General features: G+C 42.5%; 1 protein-coding gene across 1 annotated transcript in view; it reads right to left on the reverse strand.

The window, feature by feature from the left end:
• Nucleotides 1-7422: 7422 nt before the first annotated feature.
• CAGE1 (cancer antigen 1) overlaps nucleotides 7423-14895 on the reverse strand; it is a 57135-nt gene continuing 49662 nt past the window's right edge. Inside the window, exons 12-14 of the mRNA XM_047101245.1 lie at nucleotides 12888-12956; nucleotides 10423-10462; nucleotides 7423-9176 (exon numbers count right to left, since the gene is read on the reverse strand). Coding sequence (XP_046957201.1) covers nucleotides 9072-9176; nucleotides 10423-10462; nucleotides 12888-12956 — 214 coding nt within the window. The 3' untranslated portion in view covers nucleotides 7423-9071. The remainder of the gene's footprint in view (nucleotides 9177-10422; nucleotides 10463-12887; nucleotides 12957-14895) is intronic.

The raw sequence follows: 14895 nt of genomic DNA on the forward strand, positions 1-14895 counted from the left end.
GTTACCAATAATCTGGTATTTCATGCAATTAAACAATGTGAATATGAAGTATTACTGGATTGAATCCGTGTGAGATGTCCTATAGATGATGAAACAAATAAGTTAACCTTTATTGCCTGCTTATTATTTCCAATCACTATTTCCTAGAGCTGTGCTTTCATTATAATCTCAGTAATCTCTAAAAATCCCTATGAGCTGGATATTATTCACTGAGAAGAAAACGGAGACACAGAAGGGTTAGTAATTTACCCAGAGCTTAAAGGCTGGTCAATGGCAGATGCAAGATTTGAACCTGGCAGGCTGAGTCCAGATTCCTGCTCCATGGCCGAGGACCATCTGCTGTTCTGCTCCTGCATTGGCTCTGCTCAAGGCCTCTTTGCCCTGGGGCCCCTGTAAAAGCAGTTTGTGGCTGCTGTTGCCATTAATTCTGTCTACTAAAATCACAGCCTGACTGTGCTGAGCTCAAGCAGCTCAGCCCCACTCCACTCCACCAGGCCACCAGTGCCACTGCCGCCACTGCTGTTACAAAGAAAATCACAGGCCCAAAATGGCATCATTTAGGCCAAAACACCAAATCTGGACTTGATATGCTACTTAATTTCGGTGTCAACTTCCCCCAGAAATAGAGTCATAACCAGTCGGTCACGAATTTTCTGATCAGCATCAATGAGGCATCTAGTCACATGGGCCCTTTTCTATCTCCCAAAAGAAGGTAAGGTAATCAACCTAATAAGACACCCAGTCCTTCCCCCTAAGGGCAGGTGACCAGGCCTGAAACAACCCTTTCTTTTCTTTTGCTAATAACTTCTGGCCCCACCCTCCTTCCTATAAAAACCTTCCCTTTTGTACAACTCCTTGGAGCTGCCCTCTACTTGCTAGGTGAAATGCTGCCCAATTCATGAGTCGCTTAAAAGAGCCAGTTAGATCTTCACATTTACTTGGTTCAATTTTGGTTTTTTAACATGGCTAAGGCACCTGGCAGAAGTGAGGCACTCCCTGAGAGGGCATTCTCCCACTCTGCTGCTGCCTCCATTTCTGTGCTCGGCTGCCAAAGCTGCCACTCTGCCAACGCCACCAAGGCCACTGTCAACACTTTGTGGCTGAACCTTGCGAGTACTCTACTGGCACGGGAAGACTCTCCTTCCCAACCGTGAGGCAGCTTCTGTTCCCTGAGTTTCAAATCAGGCCTTTTCTGAGTTCCTGATGTGTGACAGGTTTCTGACAATCCTTCTATTTAACTTGCTGCTCTCTCCTCGTACCAGAATGAATCCAATGTGAGCCGTGTAACAGAAGGTATAGGCATTATGTACAGTACTCAAAATCACCTCTTGTCTCCTCACTGGACCAAGGATGTCTCACTGACTCTCATTTCCCTTCAGAGGACTGATTTCCCATGGGGAGGAGTCTCATTACAACTCAAACAAGATTCCTAGTAGGTCTGTCTCCAGTTCTCAGGAGGTGTTTAGACAGCCTGAACCGGTGAGGATAATCCAGTTCAGTCTTAAACTAGGACTGCTACACCAGGTATTAAATGATTACTAATTGATTTTATTTGGGACTTGAACTTCAGGCAGCCAGCTACCTAATACTCATCAGAGACAAAGTGTGCCTATCCTGGAAGTGACTTATATGCAGAATTTAGGAAAAATAAAAACATACAAACAGAAAACAAAGAAACCTATGTGACTGCCCAGTTGGTATTAAAATAAAAAGTAGTTGGGGTGCCTGAGTGGCTCAGTGTTGAGTATCCAACTCTTGGTTTCTGTTCAGGTTATGGTCTCACAGTTTGTGAGTTCCAGCCCTGCCTTGGACTCCAAGCTGAGGGTGCGGAGCCGGCTTGGAATTCTCTGTCTCCCTCTCTCTGCCCCTCCCCTGTGAGTTCTCTATATCTCTCAAAATAAATAAATAAACATCAAAAATAAAAAGTAGTTGCCTGTGGATCAGGGAAGTAAAATACTTACCCTGATCTTGGTGCTTACAAATCCTGTGTTATGATCTACATTCTCCCAATAATAAGCAGATTTCCCATAGTGCCCACCCAGAGCTCTCCCCCTTAGCTGGTTCCAATCCTTGATTTATGGAATTAAGAATCTATCTAATTTAAGGGCACCTGGCTGGGTCAGTCAGTAGAGCATGTGTGACTCTTGATCTTGGGATTGTGAGTTTGAGCCCCATATTGGGTACTGAGATTACATTAAAAATCTTAATTAAAAAAAAAAACAAAGAAAGAAAGAAAGTATCTACTAATTTATTTAGGTCTTTCCAAATATTTCCCCACGTTCTCTTTTTCTCTCACCTCTGCACCTATCTGTCTGAAGATACTCATTTTCCAGGAATATACCACATCCTGGTTATTCTCTTCCTACAGCTCAGGCAGATCCACAGTTGATTTTCTCCTTTGGTCATTGTATTCCCTTAGAATTTGCAAAAGCAGAGCCTTCTCTTCCTCTGATTACTTAAGTGTTCCTTCAGCCTCTGGCAAATGGGCTCATTAAGCACCAGTTTTTGTTCTGTGTTATATTTCTCCAGGTTACCACATAGCTGAGGAACTTCCTCATGTCCCTTAAACTCTTGCTCAGCTGTTACCTTGAGGGCTTACCTTCACCTCCTAATTTAAAATCGCAACCCTCCAGCCTTCCCTCCCCCTCTCCCCCACTGCCTATTTCCTTCTCTCTATTCTTCACTCACAGTGCTTACTACCTTCAACACAATATATAATTTATTATGTGTCTTGTCTTTAAACATCTTGAGGCCAGGGATCAGTGTGCCTAGGCGTCATGGTTACAGAAGAGTACACTCTGTGATAACACAGAAAATATTTGTTGAATTTGTTATATTGTTACCAGTGACATCTGTTCTCCACAAATTTGCAACTGAAGTTTAATTGTAGGCTTAATAGGAAATGAAAAAACATCAAGCAAAAAAAAATGTTGTGTTCATTACATGCAAGCAAAGACTTCACCTAGCAAGGGCTAAAGAAAAGGATTGGGCTTTTTGTGCTACACTTTACCTCTGAAAGAAATTCCTTATGAAAAGGGGACATGACAGGAAAAAGAAACAGAAAATAAGGAAAGCTTTCGTAGGAGTTGTGGCTCTGGGGCACCTGGGTGGCTCAGTTAGTTAAGTGTCTGACTTCGGCTCAGGTCGTGATCTCACAGTTTGTGGGTTTGAGCCCCACATCGGGCTCTGTGCTGACAGCCCAGAGCCTGGAGCCTGCTTCAGATTCTGTGTCTCCCCTCTCTCTGCCCTTCCCCTGCTCATCCTCTCTCTCAAAAATAAACATTTAAAATACACACACACACACACAAAGAAGTCATGGCTCTCCAAGCTCTCCTAACTTAGGAGGAAGTCCTACATTCTCTCCCGGCTGCTCTTCCCATCTGGTTCTCTTTCTGCACAATTCACAGACCTCCCCAGCTCATATTGCCTTGAAAAGAATGGACAGACAAAAGCACAATCACCTGATCATGGTCCACAAAACCCTCCACTTATGTCCTTCTGTACACTTGGCTCTGCCCTCCTTTCTGTTACAACAAAAATATTTATAGGCCCACCAAGGGCATCCACCATTTGTGGTGCGCATCCTATCCCCTGCTCAAAAACGTGTATTTCAAAGATAGCCCTCTCTTTTCTACCTCATAATACATTTCTACTTCTCCAATCCATTGCTCCCATGAACATACAAACATACGGTAATATCGCCCAAGTTAAAAAACAAAACTCCCCGTGGCCCCTGTTCCCCTTCAGCAACAGCCTCATTTCCCTGCTTTCTGACACAGTAAAACTTCACTAGCTCACCTTTAAACTTTCTTCTCCACCTATTCCAACTGGGCTTTTTCTTTTCAACAGTAAAACATCTCCGTCTTGCTAAACCCCAAAGTCCTCATCTGAGCCCCATTCCCCGCTTCTTTCACACTTGTTTCTCTAGACTCAGTGACAACCTTACTCTCCTAGTTCTCTTTCCACCTCACTGGCCCCTCCTCCTCTTCCTGGCTCCTAAACGTAATCCTGTTGGAATGGATCTACTATGTAAGGCTGGAAGACTCACCAGCTCACATTCTGGGAGAGGGCCTGGAGGACACTCCATCTACCAAAGCAATGAGGAATGCAGAGGCAAGAAGGGTTCCAGCCTCACTGAGGCCAGTGGTGGGTTGTCCTCTGTAGCCCAGGCTGAGGGTAAAGGATGCTGTTACAGAACTGGGCTGATAGCAATGAGGATGAGTGGATGAGAACAAAGACCAGATGGCACCCCTTAACCATCCAACAGGGTGGGCTCTGTTATCACCGTCACCATGAGCTGCAAAGTCTGATAGGGAGAGGACTGGAGAATGAGCAGGAGGAGTAACCTGGAGAGAGCCACGGCAATGGTTAATAAGATACGTGGGCACTCAACTTAGTGTTAATTTATACAATTAAAGAAATCAAGAAAGATTGGGAGGGTGTTGAGGGCAGTCACCCAGGAAAAAGTCATGGTCCCCTCCTCAGCTGCGCCTGAGCTGGTTCTCAATTCCAGAACCCAGTAACTGCAGAGAAGCCAGGGTACTATGATGGGGAGTCCTGAAACCCCACAATAGTTGCCATTCAGTTGTGAATCCCCCATCCTTCTTCAAAGGATGGACATTTACTCACAGTAATCACGCATTGAGGAAAGGGGAACACCCAGGCCTTTGGAGGATTCTTGGACACAAGGTCTGAACTGATGTTATATCCAGGATCTAACATGCCAACATGGCCCCCTTTTAGAGTAGGAGTATAAAACAGCCAGGCAATAAATGGAGTCTCATCCTGGGTCCAGCCAACAGTGGATTCTTCAGGTTATCAGACCCACCATATCTGGTCCCTGAAAGTACAGATGGAATGGACATACTTGGTGGTTGAAAGAACCCTTACATTGGTTCCTTGGGGAGCTATCAAGAGTATTAAGAGTGTGAAGGGCTCAGTGGAAGCTTCTCAAGCTGCCACTACTACTCTCCTTCCCAATGGAGATAGTAAATTAAAAGCACACCCACATCCCAAGGGAATGGTAGAGGTGTGTGCCACTCTCATAGGGTGGTGGTCTCCATCAAATTCCAATTTAATTTGCCAGCTGGCCCCTACAAGAACTAGATGGGTCATGGCAGATGACAGTGAAATACCAAGAAAGTAACCAAGTAGCAGCCTTAATGCCTCATGTTCAGACACAGCAGCTGATCACAGTTTGTCGTACTAACCCTTCTCTTGTATGTTTCCCAAGAACAAGACTGACCAGAATCCTGAAGAAATTGGGGGTGAAAGCAGTGATTGGCTGCCAGTAGGCTAGAGGAGATTTGGGGTGTGTGAGATGGAAATATTCTAAAACTAGATTGTGGGGATTATTGCATGACTGTACATTTACTTTGTAAAATCACTGAGTTCTACACTTAAAATAGGTGTCTTTTACAGTATGTAGATCATCCCTCAATAAAGGGAAGAGTATATTAAAAAGATATATTAGTTGTAGTAATTCCTCATGTATTTATGTACTGTAGTTTTTATACCTATTTGTGAGATAGAAGAAAATATATATACTGGTCTCTGTCCCAGTTCCTGTCATAGAGCACCTAAAACTTTTGTCAATTCCTAAGTGAGAACAGCATTAGGGGCATCTTTTGTTCTAACGAGGCAACTCTGTGAGCTCTGGATGGCTCCTGGCTGGGGGCTGGTCACTGGAAAGACCAGACCATGATTAGGAGGTTGGAATTTTCAGCTCTACTGTCTATTTTCCAGAAAGAGGAAAAGGATTGGACATGGATTTAATGATAAGTCATGGCTACATGAGGACACCTCCATAAAAATCCCAAAAGGATAGGATTCAATGAATTTCTCAGTTGACGAATACCTCCAAATACCAGGAAGGGAACACACCCCAACTCCATGGGGTCAGAGCACTCAGGATCCTCCCAAGACCTCATCCTGTGTAACTCTTAGTCTGGTTTTTCATCTGTATCCTTTTATAAACTGTTAAAGGTAAGTGTTTCCCTAAGTTCTGTGAGGTGCTCTAGCAAATTAATCAAACCTGAGGAGGGGTTTGTCGGAACCTCTGATTTATAGCTGGTCATCACCTGGACTAGTGATAGGCATCTGCCGTGGAGTGAGGGCAGTCTTGTGGGACTGAGCCCTTACCCTGTGGAGTCTGATGCTACCTCCAGGTGGGGAGTGTCAGAATTGATTTAAATTGTAGGACACCCAGCGGATGTCACAGAGAATTGCTGTCGGATGCTTGGTGTGTGAAAAAACACCACACATCTGGTGTCAGAGTGTTGTGTGGTAGTAGCATCAGAGTAAACGAGAGACATGGGAGAGAGGGAACTGACTTCTTCCTAGACCCTATTCTCCGAGTACCAAAGGTCTCTGATAGGGATGTTCAAATCCTCTAGTCCAAATGGAAGTGGAATTCATCAGTAGAGTGGTTGTGCTGTGAAATCACAGAAATTCTCTTCTCAGAACATCTTTGTTGACCTTGGCCCCATTTATTATAAGGACCCTCAAGTGTACATTAGTGCCATTGAATTTTTCACCATATCGTGCTCACTGGAATTTCTTAAAAACTATGTTCTAATTGTTCTTCATGCAAGGTTGGCCTTGCTAAATATGGGAGGATCTATGTTCAGTTTCACAAAGTACCCCAGAGGTACAATTATGAATTCATACTGACTCCTAGAGTCCTTTGTAAATATTTCAGAGTGGAGCTTCCGGAATTACATATGCCACTTGCTCATACCCAGAGTTTTATTTCTATAGGCAAGTGTCACAATCTTTTATTATTTTATTATTTTTAAAACATTTATTTATTTTTGAGAGAGAGAGAGAGTGAGCAAGTGTGCATGACGGGGGCTGGGGGCGGGGGGCGGGCAGAGAGAGGGTGACACAGAATCGGAAGCAGGCTCCAGGCTCTGAGCTGTCAGCAAAGAGCCCAACATGGGGCTCAAACCATGAACTGTGAGATCATGACCTGAGCCGAAGTCGGACGCTCAACTGACTTAGCCACCCAGGTGCCCCTAACAGGTACTTCTGATTATAGCATCACCCACCATCAACCTACCCTTTACATCACTTTTAAGGTGATCTTTCAAAATGCATATATGACCACATCGTTCCTCTACTTTAAAGCTTTTGGAGCTTGAGATTTCATAAGGATAAAGTTCAGATTTTTTGGCCAGGCATACAATGCTATTCATGACCATCTTCGCCTCCTGCCATATGAAGAATGTGGGTTTTAGACATGACTTGTGGTTCATGGGATGTAATAGAGCCTATCATGCCTCTGTGCTTTGACTGTGCTATTGTTTTCCCCTTCTATCTGTCTGGGGAATGTCCAGTCAGGGACAGATCTGGCTCAGGTGTCCTGAATTTCCCTGACATAGTCCTGGGTCATTTCATCTATGCTTCTAGCGTACCCTGGACAGTTACACCTGCACCCCACTCTAGAACAGTGTATCTATCTCCTTTGGATTATGTAGTCCTTCCTTGCCTGATTTTTCTTTGTGTCCTTGGCATCTAACATAGAGGCTGTCACACAGTTTATTGAAAGTCACTAAATGTTTATTGAAAGAAGTACAGGCTTAGACTCAGCATCCTTCAGTCATGCACCAAAGGAGGCACATTCATTTTGAGACAACCTGCAGGTAAAATATCATAAATGCCTAATAACATACATGGCAAATGTGGTGCTTAGGCACACGCTCCTGTTTGCAGACAGCCTATGTTAATCCCTCCTTTCCAAAAGTTTCATCACAATCGTGTACAGATTGCAGAACTGCATTAGCTATCTTTATGTTAATATTTGTCTTTCTCCTGTCATGTTTTTAATTTTCCCTGGAGGGGATCCTCCAGGGAAACAATATCTCTTTTTAAAACTGGAATCATTTCCAAAACTTTCAATGCTTAATTTTCTGAAACACAACACTGTCACAGCTGCATTTTTTCTGTGCATTTCTCATCATTTGTCTTAAATGGTATTGCAACTTTTTGGATTCGAGAAGTTAAAATTTCTGTTTCAAAATTCACATAAGATCTGTCTTACAGAATTCCTCAGCAAAAATAACAACAATAATAATAGCTTTTATTTATTCAGCACTTCCTTCAAGTGCAGATATATATTCTCCATATATTCTTCTCTTGTACTTCCCTGAGTAATTTCAGTGCAAAACTAATTTCAGCAAGCTAAAATAATTTCTCCCTTCCAATAGTTGATTCAACAGCTACACCTCCATCCTGGTTCTGGGATTTAGCAAAAGGACAATATGCATGTAGGCACATTTGTTTTTCTGATATATCTCACAAAATCAGCTGTCTCTGGTTCCTTTGTTTAAATTCAGAACTAATTCCTCAAAACTATGTTAAAGTAGAAATTATGAGTTAGGTCTCAAAGGACCAGTCCTCCCCTTTCATCTGTGTTTTAATTCCAAAGGATTTCAGAATTAGTGTCTTAAAATTTGGTTGGTAGTAGGAAGAGCTTGCCCGCCGGAAGAGAAAAACGATGTCCTACAGGCAGAAACAAAAAGTTGGAATGAGATACATTACTGTTTTTATGTGTCATTAAAGGCTTGATAATATGGAAGTGATATTGTGTGAATGAAAATAGACATTTGCAAAAGAAGCCACTTGTTCCTCTGTTTATGTTAAAGTAAATATGTTTTGTCATTCGCAGGAATAAATTAGAAGAAAAGTAATCACAATTTTTAGGATGTATAATTTCATCTTTTATACAGATTTTAATGTATCATTTGTATGATTGATCTGGTTACTATACTTAGTAATGACTGTGCTCCTGGACTGGTTGATGAAAATGATTAATGTTTAATCTTCAATCCTATTTAATTTAAATAATTTCTATTTCCTTCTAAAATATCTGGCATCTAAAAAGGAAAGGAAAAAGATGTATCAAGTTTTTAGGAAACACAGACATTCAGTGACAGGACAGCTGATTCTTGATTACATATGGCATTCTTAATTATATATACAATTCTTACTGCATAAACAGCTAATTCTTATATACATGTGGAAAAGTAGTACAGCCTGTAGATGGATAAACTTCACAGATAACACCAATACTATATTTTAATAAATATTTTTGTTTGTTTCAACCTTTTTCTCATTAAGGAACATGGCAAGGAACAAGGGTGGTTGAGTTTCATCTTCCTTGGTTTGGTTGCCAGCTGGCAGAATGAAGAAAAAGGAATAGAAACAAGAATGTAAATATTTCATAAAATGACTTACCAGCGCAGTATAACTAAGAACTGGTAGGTAGTATTAAGGTATTCTCATAACTCCACTATTAGAACAACTGGGTCTCAGTGGAGCATATACAGACATGCCCTTGACTATACCCCTCTTCCATAAAGCTATATCACAAATAGGCCACAGGTTTTCATGAATACATACCCTTGGCCTGGGGTAGGACAAGGGCACCAGTGGCTATATCTTATATTAGGAATTACTCCACCATGGGTAGCATTGGTCCTGGGTCCTGAGTCTGCCTACCACCCCCTTCTATTTAGTACCTATTAGGGGATAGGTGCTGGGGGATACCAAAATGAATATGAGACAATCCCTGCACTAAAAGGGTTCTAGTCAAGTTAAGGGATGTGCAAGTAGAGAACAGTAATGAAATGTTGCAGGTGCTGTTTTATCAAAGGGGACAGTGTGGGCACGTGGTAGGAAGCCAGTCAGTTGCATGTGGGAGACAGGGCAGGAGAGGCTTTATACAGGAGATGGAGCTTGAACTGGTCTATAAGTCTGTGAGGTGGGAACTGAAGTAAGAGGAGAAAAGGAATTGAGAGAGAACATTCCTGGCAGGGGAAGATGCATGGGCCATACCAGGAAGGCATAAAAATAACAGCATGTTTGGAAAATGGCAAGTGGTTAGATGTGGTTTGGTGTATGATGACAAGGAGGGAGCAGTGAATGAGAAAGCTGGATAGGAAGGTGAGGGCCAGATCATAGAGGACCTTACATGCTGTGCTAGGGAGCTCGATTTGATCCAGAATGCAAGTGGGAACCACTGAGGGGTTTTATGTAGGGAAGGGGCATCATCCTTTTTGCTTCTGAAAGATCACTCTGTCTACTCTGTGGAGGATGGAAGGAAGGGGTGCCAAGCTGGAGGCAGAAACAAGTAGGAGATGACTGTCATAGGGCGGATGAGAAATGATGAGGGCCTGACATGTGGCAGTGGCTGTAGGGATGCAGTGAAGAGGATGAATACAAGGAAAATTTCAGAAGGAAGGTTCCCAGTTACAGGATGTATGATGATCAGAGGTCAAAGAGGCCTCATCTGAGGACAGAAAGGAAAGCGACACTGAACATTACTGAAATGTAACTTTAGGAACTCCTATTTAATCTTGTGCTACGGTCAAATTACATGGAAACAGAACATTCTTTATAGTGATCATCAGTATGACCTACCACGGTCAAGGACTTTGGATGATATTCTAATCTTCTTGGTCTGTAGGAGATAGAGAATAACGTTAAAAAAAAAAAAGTGGTGGGCTAAAATAGAGACCCTAGTGAACAAGTATGCCATTATTTAATATGTTCTTGCCTTCACTTTCAAGGAGAAATTGCCATTTAGGATAGAACTATGAGCACCTAGAAGATTCAGAGAAAGGTTTTCAGTGTGTAATATATGGATCAGTCTCATTGCAATTAAATAAAAATATTGAGCCACAGTCTTGTTGTGTTTTAACATTCTCATGGACTTCTTTAGGATAAGATTCTGGCTCTTGAAAATGATGAAGAACTAGAAGCAAAAAAAAAAAAAAAGACATCTGAAACTATTAACGTGCTCGCTTTTATCTCCGAATTTCCCACTCTTTCCACTACTGAAGACAGTCAGCGACAGGAGCACCACAATTCTGAGGCAGTGCAGAGGTAGTCTAAAGCGTGTTCCCCATGCTGAGGGGAAGCTTCAAGGACGGTGGTGGCTGAAGGCTCCTGTAAGTCTCCAGTTTTCTAAGAAACAGCCTTGACCAGCTGGAAAGGGCTCTTCTACTCCAGCTCACCCCCTGGCTTCAAAGGCCATTAGAAGTTTACACAAATGGGCCTCAAATCCACTGTGAAAATAGGCTAAATAAACAACTAGCTGTACTAGTGAAATCTGTGAATTTATATGCGAATTTTCTTATTTTAAAATAAGGATGGGAAAAATATTCCACAGTTTCTGACAGCAATTCAGAGAAGATTCATATTCAGTTTAAATTAGCAACTATAGGGCATCTGTAATATGTCAGGCATCAGATTGTATTCTTTCATATTAGGGGGAAAAATCATAGTTAACCTATCACTTTGCAAATAGTAGGATAATCTGCTAAGGGGTTTTAATTCTCAAAACATAGTTGTATTGCAAATGGTATGCTGAACATTCGTGACTCATGACATAGTCAAAACTCAACTTTAATATCTGCTTCCCATTTCTGCTTTGGACTTTCCTCACTCAAGAAAGCTTTTCCTTTGCCATTGGCTGAATATGCAGCAGGCCCAGTGATGTCGTTGGCTAACTCTAAGGTGAGGTCAGTCCTCATTGTGGGGCAAGAACACAATCTCAATTCAGTAAGCAGAAGGTCCGGTCTTGCATATTAATCCTTTAATCTTCATTCAAAAGTAGGACTTCTCCTCCCCCTTGCCAAGCTAAGGCATGTAGTTGGGAGCACCACCTGCCATTGAGGGTCAATTTCTGCTCCCTCTTCACTCACCATCTCCTCCATTTGCAGGAGGAGGGAGGAGAAGTAAGGTGCTGGGACATTTTTACTTGGTATGGTGACTTCAGTCTCTGGGCTTGTAGTGGCTAAGCTGACTGCGTCTGTGGAGCTTGCCACTGCTAGGGACCTCTGTCCTACAGTTCCCTTGACCAAAGCCGATGCATCTCCCTTCTGGTTGTCACCTGATACTCCATCAGCCTCTAAAAATCTGGCATTCCCTTCTGGCCTCTTGGTGCTGGTAGCCCTCCAGGCAGCTTTGGGCAGAGCCCAAGATAACTCAACTCTCTCCTGTCTGGTTCTTAAGAAACTATCACACACATCTTTTGTCCTGCTGACAAGCTCAGAGAGAACAGGCCACCCCATCACAGCCCCTCTGTGGATCTGCCACAGCTTGCTTTAGTTATCTCAGGCATGGTGTGTCACTGGTGTTCTGTTTCCCAACTTTTAGGGCATGCATATCAAAGCTCTCAAGTTGATCTTCTGGAAACCCCCACACCAGGCTTTAAGCAAAAGAGGTAGAATTACTTGGGGGCAATGGGAGCTCACAATATGATGGATTCAAAGAAATTTCTTTTCCAGTCTTCCCCACTCTCCACACTTTTTATACATTGGATCTGGCCAAGAGATAGGAGTCCTGAAAGCAGTTCTTTGCAATTTCCTTCAGAAACTCTGCACATGGGGAAACTCACTCTCACTTTGAGAACTGATAACTGTTTTTTTTAGCACCTCAGGGACTAGGCCGTGAAGAATCCCATTTTAATATCCTGCTATGGTCTTAATCAACCCCATAGGGCTTGTGCATATACCTTATAGCATCAAAATTACAGAAATAATGTATGTATTATAAGATTTAATATTAGTGTAAGAAAATCTGGTCATAAGATATATATGTAAGCTGTTTTGGTGCAGACAAAATATTAGCTCATATCTCTATATCATCTTCCTTAGAGGTGATTGTAAGTTCCATGAGGGCAGGTATTCTGGCTTTCCAATTCAAGTTCTACAAAAAACATTTATCAACCAACTATTTTATGCCAGGCAAAATACCAAGCACTTGCATACAGTGTATCTTAAATTAAGAAAAGGAAAAAAAAGTTTTTTAAATGTATTATTCATTAGACTTATGTTTTAAAGTTAAAGACATTATTATTTAGAAACAAAGAGAAAACTTACCTTGATTTTCTTGCTTTCTCTCTGGGCCTCCTAATTAAATCTTCCAGATGTTTATTTCTCTTTTCTAAACTGAAGGAAGAAAAATTGGATTTTATGACTAAAACTGACTTTTCTAAACTAATATTTTGTTGGACTCACTACGGGATTTGAGACGATAAATATAAGTGGTGATCTAGCTTCCTGTATATCATCCATCCACCTCACCGTATGAGAATTTGGGATTCTTTCCTAGCAACTCAAATTATTTAATTAATTTCTTCCTTTATAGGTTCCAGTAGTGAAGAAGGAAAGTAGATAGTAGTAAACCTATAAAGTGACAGACGTTCTATTCATTTACACAGACAGTGAGAGAACTGATCCCTTTGCTCAAGGAAACTCAACATGATCCTGGGAATAACATGTTAAAAACAGAGCCCCTGGGGGCGCCTGGATGGTTCAGTCGATTGAGAGATTGAGCGTCTGACTTTGGCTCGGGTCATGATCTTGTAGTTTGTGGGTTTAAGCCCCACATTGGGCTCACTGCTGTCAGTGCAGAGCCCTCTTCAGATCTTCTGCCCCGCTGTCTCTCTGACCTTCCCCTTCTTGTGCTCTCTCTTTCTCTCTCAAAAATAAACAAACATTCAAAAGAAAATTTTTTTTAAAAGCACAACCCTTGAGCTGTGAACTGCTTTAACATGGGGGAAATGTGTAATAGTGTCGTAGGAAGGATCACAGCACGCAGGTGGTCTGTTAGAGATTTACTTGTGTTCTACTTTTATGGCTTTTAGCAAGAGAGGTACAAGCAGGTTCCCTTCTTGCCTTTAGGAGGGCAAATTCAATTAAAGTAGTCTCTTCCCAAATTCCCTTTCCCATCCAGGGACAGTTTATTAGTTTCCTGTGGCTGCTGCAGCAAATGACTACAAAGCTGGAGGCTTGAAAAACACACCTTTATTCTCCCACGGTTCAGGAGGTCAGAAGTCTGAAATCAGATACACTGGGCTAAAGTCAGAGTGTCAGCAAGGATGTGCTCCCTCCAGGGGCTCAGAAAGAGCCTTCTTTGCCTTGCCTTTTCCCTCTCTCTGGCCTCTGTCCTAATTCCTTGGCTCCTGGTTCCTCGGCACATGGCCTTTACTCTTCCTGCTGCTTGATCACATTGCCATCTTCTGTCATCAAACTTCACTCTCTCTGCCTCCCTCTTGTAACAACAATTGGGACTGCATTTAGGGCTCACCCGAATAATGCAGGGTAATCTCACCATCTCAAGATCCTTCATTTAATCACACCTGCAAAGTCTCTTTTGCCATACGAGGGCACATTCACAAGTTGCAGGGAATGGGATTTGGATGTCTTTGGGAAGCTGTTTTTCAGGCTACTATGGAGAGTAAACAGATCTGTGGAGGATAGAAAATTCTCTTGCAGAAGTCATTACCTCAAATGCCTTTGGAAGAGTCAAGCAAGTATGTGAACTGAGTAAAGCCAGCTAAGTGGGGATTTGGACAAACCAGAGAGCATTTGCCCCTATTGTAGAGGTCACTTTTAAGTAACAGACTTGAGCCATGAAAACTTGATCAAGGCAAAAGGGCCCACAGTGACCCCAACCTCCTGGCTGAATACAGACCCGGCCCATCAGGCAGCCTACCTCAAAATATCCATAAGCCCTAGCTGACCAATGGGTTACTTACAGCCAGGCACAGTTCCAAAAAAGGGAAAATTCCATTGGTCACCATACCACCTCACCTTCCCTCTTTAAATACAGTCCCCACCCACTACCTTGTGGCAGACAGTCAGTCTCTCCTTTGCTGTCCTGCCCACTGCTCCCTTCGGTGTATTCAATAAATTTCTATCTCCTTTGTTCTGCCTCAGGTGAATTCTTTCATTTCCCAGGCCACTGGCTTCCACTCAGTCTGGTCGCCCCACATTTGGGGGCCCCCATCTGATTGGGAGGGAATCATACTCATTCCCTGCCTAAAGGACAAAGTTGCTACTTGGCTGATGTTGCCTGATGTTGCCATGTGGGAATGTTGCAGTA

The sequence above is a fragment of the Lynx rufus genome, unplaced genomic scaffold, assembly GCF_022079265.1.
Source record: "Lynx rufus isolate CCGP_SWC_20201006 ecotype Redwood Valley unplaced genomic scaffold, mLynRuf1.p SCAF_6, whole genome shotgun sequence".
NCBI classification, from domain to species: Eukaryota; Metazoa; Chordata; class Mammalia; order Carnivora; family Felidae; genus Lynx; species Lynx rufus.